Raw genomic sequence first — 12,367 nt, 5'->3', positions numbered from 1 at the left:
CTGGATCACAGTAGCGTTTCCTACTATTCAAGCATTTGTAGAAGTATATTGGAATTAAATTCCATCAGGAACTTTTCACTTCATTTCTGTATTTTTCAGTATATTCCTTCCGCCTCATTCTTCCAAGACTTATAATTAAGGCTATGAGTATGTCATGGTGGTCGGGGAAGTCATGGAATCTGACTTTCAGAGACCTCCGTGACATTGAGCGCCCCAGCCTTTGCCAGCAGCGGGGGACCCCGCAGATCCCAGCCTGGGTCAAGGGTCCCTCCCAGCCACTGGGCAGGGGTGGGGGCTGCAGTGGGACAGGGTGCTGGACCCTCCTCTCCCCATTTTGTCAGGGATGGTTTTAGTAAAAGTCAGGGACAAGTCATAGGCTTCCGTGAATTTTTATTCATTGCCTGTGACCTGTCCCTGACTTTTTAGTAAAAATATCCATGACTAAACTGTAGCCTTATTTCTGATGTGTAGGTAATAGTCTTCCATTCTGTTAAATTCTCATTTTATTGATATGCTGTATTGAAAATGTATACAGTAGTCACAAATATGTACAGTCAGTAGCTGTATATCTTAGGCCATATTTTTTTAAGCTCAGTTCAGTTTCCGCATATCCTGCTGTTGACATATGTGCATCAACTGAGATGCAGGTATATTGGTGTAACACTGGACTTTTTTTTTGCTATTACCTGTGCAATCATTTACTTAGAAACACTGAGTTCAGTTGGTTCAATTTTCTGTTAATATGGTTGACTCATTGCATATAACCGTGGGTGGCTGGTATCTACGGCCGCTTTATGTGACCCCGTTCATTCCCGGACCCCATCCTGCTTCCCAGAGCTGCGCTGCGGGCACTCTTCCCCTGTGGCCAGGGCCCCAGGCTGGGGTTAATGGGAGCCAACCTGCGGCCAGGGACTCTGCCCCGGCATTCCAGGACTAGGGAGGGGGGCACACCACCTGGTGCTCTGGGGCTGCGAGGACCCTTGCTGCCTGCCCACTCTTCCAGGGCTTGGGGGGGGGCACCTTGCCGCCTTCCCGCCCTTCCGGGACTAGGGAGGGGGGCGTTGCCAGTCACAGCTAAATGCAAGGTGGAACAGATTGTTTAGCATAAGTAGTTAACACAGTCTAGGTAACCATTCAAAGTAGGGTAGCCCGTTAACACCTCTGCAGTCCTAGGACAAAAAGGGAGGTTAGTGGTTACATGTTGTTGTAATAAGCCATAAATCCAGTGTCTCTGGATAAATAAGCCCATGATTTTTAGTGTCTAGCAGAGTTATGAGTTTAAGCTCCCAGGCTCATCTTTTAAAAGTGTTGCATCTTGCATTTAGCTGTGATACTCAGAGTACCTTTCCCACACCTGTAGAAGAGCTCTGTTTTGCTCGAAAGCTTCTCTCTCTCACCAACAGAAGTTGGTCCAATGAAAGATATTATCTTCCCCACCTTGTCTTTCAGAGAAATTTGCACTTGCAAGAGTACTGCATGCTAAAAATTAAACAAGACAAACTAAATTTAAAGGAAGTAAAACTACCAATAAATATGGAAAAATCCTATCATTTGGTATATTCAATGTATATTTAACTTAAGTTGCCCATTCAGTTACACAGTTTTAAATAGATAATATTGTGGAATATTATTCCATATCAGATATGCTGGACATGTTCCACAGTTTTCACTCTTTTTAATGAATTCTTATGTTTTTGCAATGTTCATATTGAGGTTTCCTATTAACCAGTTTATAATGCAAAACATGTACACCTCTGATTATTATTTCTGCTTGATTGTTCAGTACCGCATATAAACAGATGTGAACATAGACAAATATACAATGTTAATAAGAAACTTTTAAACCATATGGTGTGCCTAAAATTAGAGGCTTGCAGTTGTGTAATGAGAACCTTCTGTTCAGTAACCAGATTCACATGAAACACAATCTGCTTAATATACTCTGGCCAATGCTGTCATTTCCTTGATCCGGAAGGTAAGCAGAAGTGACAGACTGCCTTTCTAGAGCATCTTTGCTATATAAAGACTGTCTCTGCCTTCGATTAATGCAGAGAGCTTGTGTTCTGATATAACACTTCGGATTCATTGGTGAAAAACTACGGTTTTCAACTTCCTGTACTTTGCTGTTGCCACTTCTCTAATTCTTTCAGTAATGAATATGCAGTCATTTGTAATGGTTTATATGCATCTTCCTTCATCCTGCCTCTTAACTTTGTTTGCCTCTCACTGTTTGTTAAAGTGACTTCTCAGACTGACGAGGTGAGATGTAATAACCCCATGCTTACTTTATTTACGTGTGGACTGCAAAGCCATTTGTATTGTGAGCAGTTTCCATTGACTTAGGGCTTGAAGCTGATAGTGTTTTTACTCTAGATAGTTGCAAACAAAAAAACACCTTGATTCTTTTACAATATTGACCCCCAAAAATTAAAATGACCTTTCACTTTCATAGAGATTGACCTTTCATTTCTTCATGATTACCACCTGGTTAGCTCAGTACTGTTCAGTAAACAGGGCAATGATCCCGGGAGTCCTGTAATACATCAAGTATCTGATTCAATGTTCTGAGGGAGTGGATTGATGTAATTTCATTATTATTACACAAGAACAGCCTGTGAAGATGAGTTGCAGTGCTGTGAGGCTTGAGTCTATGAAACTGAGCATTCTTAGTGACTGCTGAAGAGAGGTACTTTCTGATTAGTAATATTTATTTGTACTATGGGTAGCTCATAGCATCCTTGATACTGTGTACAAATGCGAAAGGTTATTTTAATTTTTTGTTCAATATTCAAAAAGCACCAAGCTACATCAGGAAAGGTGCTATCCTAGTCCCAAACAATTTCCAATCTGGGAATCATTCTGACAATTAGATTTGCATTGTCACAAAATATTTCATGTATTTGTGAGGTAGTTTTAATGTGGAAACAGTGTTTTTGTAACGATTGTTTGTTAAAACAATCATGTTAAGTTTCATGTTTTAAAATAAAAAGCAAGCCAGTTAGCATTAACTGAGACTTTGTTGGCATGTTTAGCCCACATGGCAAAGAATTTGACTGGTAGAGTTGAGGCCCTCTGGCAGGACACTGCTGCTATTTGGGCTGTAATTGGTCTGTGAATAGATGGATAGTCTTCCCTCTCCAGAGCTGTCAATCCTTTCTTTTCAATAGCACTACACATTCACTTTATATGAGTTCATATCCTTCCAATAACTTTATTTTCTTTATTTTTATTTCGTATGAGAATAAACCTGGCTGGAATTAATCTGATTCAGCAAGGGAATGGGTGAATTCTCTAGTTAAATGCCCTGATAGGGAGGGAGTTTTGTTTGACTCATCTAGGCAGGCCAGCTACAATGCTGTGAACAGTCTTGAATTATCCAGTGATTAATCTATTTTTGAACAATGAGGAGGTGAGGTCTAACATTCCTTACTGAAGAGCTGGGAAAATTGTATTTTAATTAGAGCTAGTCAGAAATTTTCTAATGAAACAGTTTTGTTGGAAAATGCCAGTTCATTGAATCCAATTTTTTTTATGAAAGAGAATTGGGTTTGACAGACTTTCACAGAATCACTAGCAGCTGTGAAACTGACAAGAATGTCCAGTTGAGTCAGCAACTGCCTCTCTGGGGAAACACATTGTCTCTGTTTCTAAAATATCTTTTGATTCTTAAGCTTTCTGATTTGCAAGAAATTTTGACAAATTTGGTTTCATTCCAATTTGGAACAAAACCAGATTTTGAAATGCCATAACTTCTCGTGAACTGGAAATCCCAAGTTTCTGCCAGCTCTAATTTTAATAGGGTTAGGAGATGACGTCTTAAAATCAGAGTTGTAGAAGGAATAGGTTAGTTGAATGCAGTATTCTGTTAAACTCATCAGTTCTTTCCTGGGAGAGGGAAGAGGACCGCATAGTCCTGAAGCGTCAAGCTGCAAATAAGAGACATGCAGTCCCTCTGTCATTTATGTGCAGTGAGGCTCTCGGCTCCTGATGCTAGTCAGACATGACGTCTAATGATGGGTGCTTGTGATTTGTGTTATCTGGTTTTATCTTTTTGGAAACCTAGCTGCTGCTTCAAGTGGTGGGTCCCTATTTCATTCCACTAATAGTGCGCATGCCCCCAGAGAATTTGAAAGCTGTGTCCACTGGTCTGCGCATGCACCCTAGCTCACCTCATGCCTCCCACTGAAGGGATAAAGGGCGCGGTGAATCTGTTGCCTCTCCAGTTCCTTCCCATCACTGCATGGTCCGGTTTAGACCCTTACGTGTTTGCAACTTCAGCTTTGGTCTACAAAATAAGTTTTTACGGTTTAGCATTACATTAGCCTCTTGGGAGGCCTGCCCCTCCCTCCCTCCCTTCCTCCGTCCCTCTTCTCCTCCCATCCTGTATTCCATTCGGGTACCAGACTCTGCCCAGAACTCTGGGCTTCACACTCTGTGCTTCCTGCTTGCAATCCTTCTTGGTCAGTGTCGACCACCAGTGCTGCCTATACTGCCTTGGGAACGCCCACATCATGGTGAGGTCCAATATCTGCCGATTGTTCCGCAACTATACCTGACAAGGCCGGGAGCTTCATCTCCACAAAAGCCTCGTGGAGAAGGCCATGAGACCCCAATCAGACCCAGGCCGGAGAACCCCCTCTGTACATCAGTCTGAACCATAATCATCCTCATCGGGAGATTCTGAGCCAGCCGATGAACCACTCTTTCCTTACCCTACATATCCTCCACCATCAAAAAGGCCCATACCAGTTTGGGACCAGCCTCTGCCTCATCTAACTCAGAGCCACTGGTACCCCATGCCATGGGGTCCCCCATGACCAACTATCAACCCCTTCTATTAGCCGTATTGAGGGACTAGAAACCAGTATCCCCTGCAGGCTCAATCCAACCTGCCAAGGAGCCACCCCTTGCTTCCCTGCTAAGGGGGTGATCAGATCTGTCCCCAGATCTGGCAGAGGAGGAGGAACAAGGTTCTGGCACTTCCATCACCCCTAGACGAAGCAGTGACTTCTAAATCCCCTCCCCCCTGAATTATTTCAGGCAGTTCCAGGGACTTCTCCCCAAACCAGAAGCAAATCCTCACCAGCAACCACACAACAAAAACACTAACGCAGGAACCTATCCTTGCAACAAAGCCCGTTGCCAACTCTGTCCACATATCTATTCAGGAAATACCAACATAGGACCTAATTGCATCAGCCACACTATCAGAGGCTCATTCACCTGCACACCTACCAATGTGATATATGCCATCGTGTGCCAGCAATGCCCCTCTGCCATGTACATTGGCCAAACCGGACAGTCTCTACGTAAAAGAATAAATGGACACAAATCAGATGTCAAGAGTTATAACATTCAAAAAACAGACCTCCCTGGCCACTCGATTACAGACCTAAAAGTCGCACTATTACAACAAACAAACTTCAAAAACAGACTCCAATGAGAGACTGCTGAATTGGAATTAATTTGCAAATTGGACACCATTAAATTAGGTTTGAATAAAGACTGGGAGTGGACGGGCCATTACACAAAGTAAAACTATTTCCCTATGCTCATCTTTCCCCCTCACTACAATTCCTTACACCACCTTGTCAAGTGCTGGAAATGGGCCATTTTCATTACCACTACAAACAGTTCTTTTTCTCTCCTGCCGACAACAGCTCACCTTAACTGATCACTGTCCTTTTAATGTGTATGGTAACACCTATTGTTTCTCTCTCTGTGTGTGCGCGTGCGTGTCTGTCTTCTGTATTTTCCACTACATGAATCCAATGAAGTGAGCTGTAGCCCACGAAAGCTTATGCTACAATAAATTTGTTAGTCTCTAAGGTGCCACGAGTACTCCTATTCTTTCTGGGGATACAGATTAACACAGCTACTACTCTGAAACTAGTTCTAGAAGCTGACTGCTTCTGCACACAGGGAAGCAGATCTCACTCCCCCGCTTGTAGATGAAGAAGACAATCATGACATTGTCTGACATAAGGACATGGTGAGTGTGGATGAAAGGAAGAAAGGACTTGCATGCCTTCCATACTGCTTGCAGCTCCAGAATAATGATGTGTACCCTGGATCCTTGAGATGTTCAGGCACTTTATGCTGTGTGGTTGTTCATGTTGGATGCATCTGTAATAATGGTCCTGGTCTGGAGATGAAGGGAGAAAGGGGATGGCCACACATACCTGATGAGTATTTGCCCACCAAAACAGGGAAGACAAGACAGTACCCTCACCTAAACTGTTAGCATGTGGTTCATGGAACAACAGCTTGGGCAGTATACCGACTGCAGCGAAGCTTGAAGGCAACAAAGGTGGAGTCTTGTGAACAGGGTGACACAGGTGCATGGGGCCGTATGACCTATGAGAGACAGACATACTTATCCAGTACTTGAGGGTTGCTTGTGACATGAGCTATGATATTGTTCAGGCTCTGGAACTTGTCCTTGGGAGATACGCTCTTGCGGTGATAGAATTTAAGGGTGTCCCAATGAAGACCAGAGCTTGTAGGAGGATGAGAACAGATTTTTCAATGTTTACTCTGACTCCCAGTGAAGAGAGTTGGTGTAATAACATCATGGAAGTTGAGAGACAGGCTTCTCGGTGAGACTTGGCAAGAAGCAACCATCCGTCAAGGGAGGGAAAGACAATGAGGCCACGAAATCTGATGTGGAGCACTACTACTGAGAATATCTTGGTAAAGACTCTGAGGAGGTTGCTATTCCAAGGGGGATTACTCTGTACTGAAAATGGTCAGAGACTACTATGAATCTGAGAAAGTGTCTGTGGGTGGGATCTCTGTGTGAAAGTAGGCATCCTTCATATCAAGAACTGTGATCCACATCCCTTTTCTAAAAATGTTGCCAACGTGACCATGCAAAATCTGAGTTTGCGAATGAAGTGGTTGAGATGATGGAGATCAAGAACTAGTCTCCAACTACCCTTCTTTTTGGGTATCAGGAAGTAAGTAAAATAAAACTCTCTCCCATGGGTCCAGATGATGATGTCATCAGTGTAGCCCGAGTAGGGGCGTAAGGGGACGAGAGCTGAGGAAGCGTTGTTCTAAGTCAGCCATAAAAATGTTGGCATACTGTGGGGTCATGCGGGTACCCATACTCTAGAACTAGTGTATCCCCAATCAAGTCACCCTATCAGCAGTCTACCTTCCTGAGAAGCCAAATGTGCTTGCAGATTCCCTCAGCAGACCCTTTATGGTCGACCACGAGTGGGATCTCCACAATTTGTAACTTTGCAATATTTTCACTCTGTGGGGGACCCCAACCAGGGATCTGTTAGTCTCTCCAGCAAACAAAAATCACCACACATTGCTCCAGAGGAGCCTACATCACCACTCCCAGAGTGATGATCTGCTTCTTCCTTGGTCACACCAGTTCAGCTATGACTTCTTCTCCTGCCATGAGTTCTACACAAAATCCTGATTGCCCCCTTCTGACCCAGACAGTTCTGGTTTCCCAGCCAGATACATGTCATCCTAACCATCAATCATCCTTCCAACATTCCCCAAGCTTCCCGACCCAGTGGAATGGCAAGATCAAGCACCCCAATCTGTCTGTGCCACCTCACAGCTTGGTATTTGAATGGGCATCATCCTTAGAACATTCATGCTCCACAACCATATGAGACATCTTCTAGAACAGTGGTTCTCAAGCAAGGGTGCACGTGCCCCTGGGGATACGCAAAGGTCTTCCCAGGGGGTACATCAACTCATCTAGATATTTGCCTAGTTTATAACAGGCTACATAAAAAACACTAGTGAAGTCGGTACAAACTAAAATTTCATACAGACAATGACTTGTTTATACTGCTCATGTATATACTATACACTGAAATGTAAGTACAATATTTATATTCCAATTGACTTATTATATGGCAAAAATTAGAAAGTAAGCAATTTTTCAGTAATAGTGTGCTGTGATATTTTTGTAATTTTATGTCTGATTTTGTAAGCAAGTAGTTTTCAAGTGAAGTAAAACTTGAGGGTTTTCAAGACCAGTCAAACTTCTGAAAGGGGTACAGTAGTCTGGAAAGTTTGAGTGCCACTTTTCTATAATAGTAGAAAGGACTGTACTAGAAAATATTACCTAGCGCAGTGGTCCCCAACGCGGTACCCACAGGCGCTCATTTATCTGAGCCTTTTGACATTGCTGCTTCTCGGCGGCATTTTGGCGGATGCTTGTCCACCAGCCACAGTCCTTGGTGGCTCATCGTCCGGCGCCCACCAGACGAAAAAGGTTGTGGACCACTGACCTAGCTAAATGGAAGAACTTCTCTTCTTGGGCACAACAAAGAGGCACTCTCCCAGAGACTACAAATATTCCTCTCATCTTGGTCTATCTTTGAAGACGTCAGGTTTGTCCATCAGCTCCTTGTGGGTGTACTTGGCATCAGTCAGCACATACTATCCACCTTCTCAGGGCTACTCAGTCTTTGCACGTACACCTACCAATAGATTCTGGAAAGGCTTAATAAGAACCTTCCCACCTACTCAAAAGCCTACCTCCCCAGTGGAACCTGAACCTTGTTCACTCAGTACTCATAAGGCACACATTTGAGCCTTTAGCTACTTGTTCCATGTCCCCCCTTTTCTTGAAGGTCGCTTTCCTTGTAGCCATCACTTCAGCGAGAAGAACTGGCAATCTTGGAGTGATGATGGCAGATCCTGCATTCACTGTATTCCATAAGGATACAGTGTCTTTACATCTACACCCCAAATTCACCCCTAATGTAGTTGTAGAATTTCACTTTAACCAATTCATTCATTTACCTGTGTTCTTCCCAACACTGCATGCTTCCTCAGAGGAACAAAGACTCCATTCCCTCAGCATTTGGTAGGCATTGGCTTTTTGCCTACAAAGAACAAAACCAATCAGGAAATCTCTGAGACTGTTTATCACTATAGCAAATATAGTCACCCTTATTTGTCTTGTCCACATTCAACTTTAGACTATGTTCTTTGCCATGTTCATATTTAATCTTCACTAACTTCATCAGACCACCTGAATCAGCCAACTGTACTGTTTCATCTGCATAGTGAAAGTCATTCACTCATTTTTCCATTCATCTTAATACTTTTTTCAGTTATTTTAATCACTTGCTATAAATGTTGAATAATCAGTGACATACAACCATGTCTCACTTCTCTCTTGATTACTATTGGATTTTATTTGTCACCCACTGTAATCATTATCTGATTCCAGTATAATTTTTTTTATTATTCTGAGTTCATGTCCCTCAGTCCCTACAGATCGAATTATATTGAGCAATGCTCTGTCAAATGCTCTTTCGAAGTCAATGAAACACAAGTATACTGTTTTCCCCATTTCAATTGATCTTTCTGATATAAGCTTCAGGTTTATAATTGTGTGCTTGAAACTGTATTGTTGTCCGCTTATTTTCTTCTTAGTCTTTACTTGTATTCAGTCTTGAACAATTTGCAGGAGTATCTTAGAGGCATGCTATACTAGGCTGATTGTTCTGTAGTTTTTACAATCCATAGCACTGTTCTTTTGGGGGGGATCTGAATATGCAATGAGGTCGTAAAATCTTCTGGTAATTCTCCTGTCTCAGACATTCTTCGCCACCTCTGACAGAGCCTTCAGGTCTTCATCCCCTTGTACTTTTTAACAGTTAAGTTGGTATTACATCATAAGCTCATGCTTTTCTGTTCAGAAGTCTTTTTATTGGTACCATGATCAGGGCCGGCTCCAGGGGTTTTGCCGCCCCAAGCAGCCAAAAAAAAAAAAAAAAGCTGCGATCGTGATCTGCGGCAATTCAGCGGGAGGTCCTTCGCTCCGAGCGGGAGTGAGGGACCCTCCGCCGAATTGCCGCCGAATACCTGAAAGTGCCGCCCCGCTCCGAAGTTGCCGCCCCAAGCACCTGCTTGATAAGCTGGTGCCTGGAGCCGGCCCTGACCATGATTTCTTGATCCATTATTGGCAGGCTAGTTGAGGTTTTTCAGGCCATGATATATTCTCACCATCTCTCATTCTTGTCTTTAGGGTCTGTTAGATATTGTCCATTTTTGTCCTTAAGGGTAATATTAATAATCTTTCTGTAATTAAAAGTCACTATAGCAAACTATTACCACTTGTTCAGAGTTGTAATAGATTAGTCTAGACAGTTAAGATATCACAACTACCATATAAATAAGCGATTATGCAATTGTATAGAAAAGAGGAGAAAGTTATTATGTGGCATGCCATCTGCTAATAGTGTATTTCATATCATTCCCCATTTGATTAAGGACTCTTTCCCTCTAAAATGATATGACCATGGCTACATTATACATTTTGATACATTCATAGTTAGAACCCATCTGATGGTAAGGGAATCCTGTCAGAGCTGTTCAGACTGTATCGCTCTTGACAGGTGTCCATAGTCAAGTGTTACTGCAAGGATTCTACATATTTTTTCCAGTCACTTTTGCTGCAGTGTGAAAAATGCAGTCTCAGCCAGTTTTCAAAGAGGTGCAAAGATGCTACAATACACATTTTTGCAAGACATACGTGTCTATGAGAGAGAACTGCAGACCAACTTCCTTGAGTACTGTGACGGAGCGATTCTGGCGGGACCCAACTGAGAGTGCCAAATCAGGACCAATTGCTCAAACAGGGCAGTTACAGCCCTAGGCTGGGGTTTTTCCACCTCTAAGGCAAACCAAACCAGCCAGACAAAAAGGACTTTGGTCTCACCCCACTGGCTAACCACAAGTCACACAAGCAATTTCCTTAGACACTCCAGTCTCCCAGTATCACCACCAGTGCACTCGTCCTGGGGATAAATGGTTATGAAAACCAACACCCCAATAAAAGAAAAAGGTTCTCTCAATCCCAAAGGACCAAGCCCCAGACCCAGGTCAATATACACATCAGATCTTACCCACAAATCACGCTGTTGCCAATCCTGTAGAATCTAAAATCTAAAGGTTTATTTACAAAGGGAAAAAGGTAGAGAAGAGAGGTAGAATTGGTTAAATGGAATCAATTACATACAATAATGGCAAAGTTCTTAGTTCAGGCTTGCAGCAGTGCTGGAGTAAACTGCAGGTTTAACTTAAGTCTCTGGAATACATCCCCCGCTGGGATGGGTCCTCAGTCCCTTGTGTAAAGCTTCAGTTTGTAGCAAAGTCCCTCCAGAGGTCAGAAGCAGGATTGAAGACAAGATGGAGATGATGCATCAGCCTTGTATAGACTTTTCCAGGTGTAAGAATCCCTTTGTCCTCACGGTGGAAACTTACAGCCAAAATGGAGTTTGCAGTCACATGGACAAGTTTCTGCATACTTTGCTGAGTCACAAGGCGTGTCTGCCTTCTCTCCATGGGTCAGTTGTGTAGCTGATGGCCCTTAATGGGTCATCAAGCCAGCTATGCAGGGCTGACATCAGCTTGTCTGGGACACTTCCCAGACGCAGAGCATAATACCAAATACAGACAGTACAGAGCCAATACTTATAACTTCAACTACAAAATGATACACAGACATACAGACAGCATAATCATAACCAGCAACCCAGAACCTGGTCTTAGACACCTTATATGACCCCCTTTACTTAGGATTTGGTGCCACCACAGGACCTTGGTTGCAACCCATGTTCTATATGGTTCCCATTTATATCAATAACGTCACAAGTACTTAACGTGGAAATGTCACCCCTCCAAAACTCTGAGTATGTGGTGTAATTCTGATTCTTCTTTTCTCTAGGAGGACTTTCGGAATAAAGTTGAAGATTACATTAAGCGGTATGCAAGATGATGAAGGAAGACTGATGGCAGGACCATGGATTTCAAACTATAGAGTTGTCTTTATAACGTATAAAACAACAACAAAAAACCCAGATTGTACTAGTCCTGTGTCCATGTTGTACTGAAGAAAAAAACTAACTTCGTAATTGTCCAAGGTAAATGGACAGTTCAACATAAATACAGCAAGAAATTGTGTATGTTGGTTAAAAAAAAGTTGTTTGCTTCCTTTTAAAATGTTTGCCCTTCTGAAACTGTACTGTATATCTTGTTAATGAAATATGCTTGAGAGTTAAAAGAAATCACTATTGAAGTTGTACTACACTTTTCTTCTTGCCTAGTAAAAATAGTGATGCGTTTCTGGAACACTTCAAGTTGGCAATAAAATGGTCTCCCTCTGAACCAAATTATACTCCTATTGCCTTTGCTGGAGCAGAAATAATATCAACTTTTCCCAGGAGTCACTAGAGCTTGTCAGAATGCATAAAATCAACTATCTAATACTGAAATTCTAATTATATTTAATCTAAGTACATTTTGGCACAAATTTGTGACTTGTACATTGCTACTTTGAGTTTGAGCTACAGTACTTTTAGTTTGTATTGTTTGTGCA

At 42.5% G+C, this 12,367-nt stretch overlaps 1 protein-coding gene across 1 annotated transcript in view; it reads left to right on the top strand.

Annotated features, from left to right (window-relative positions):
• UBE2F (ubiquitin conjugating enzyme E2 F (putative)) overlaps positions 1-12,161 on the top strand; it is a 128,917-nt gene extending 116,756 nt beyond the window's left edge. The window contains exon 11 of the mRNA XM_039495852.1: positions 11,717-12,161. Coding sequence (XP_039351786.1) covers positions 11,717-11,767 — 51 coding nt within the window. The 3' untranslated portion in view covers positions 11,768-12,161. The remainder of the gene's footprint in view (positions 1-11,716) is intronic.
• Positions 12,162-12,367: the final 206 nt, after the last annotated feature.

This window comes from Mauremys reevesii, linkage group 11 (genome assembly GCF_016161935.1).
Source record: "Mauremys reevesii isolate NIE-2019 linkage group 11, ASM1616193v1, whole genome shotgun sequence".
Taxonomy (NCBI): Eukaryota; Metazoa; Chordata; order Testudines; family Geoemydidae; genus Mauremys; species Mauremys reevesii.
This window is presented reverse-complemented; position numbering and strand designations above follow the sequence as displayed.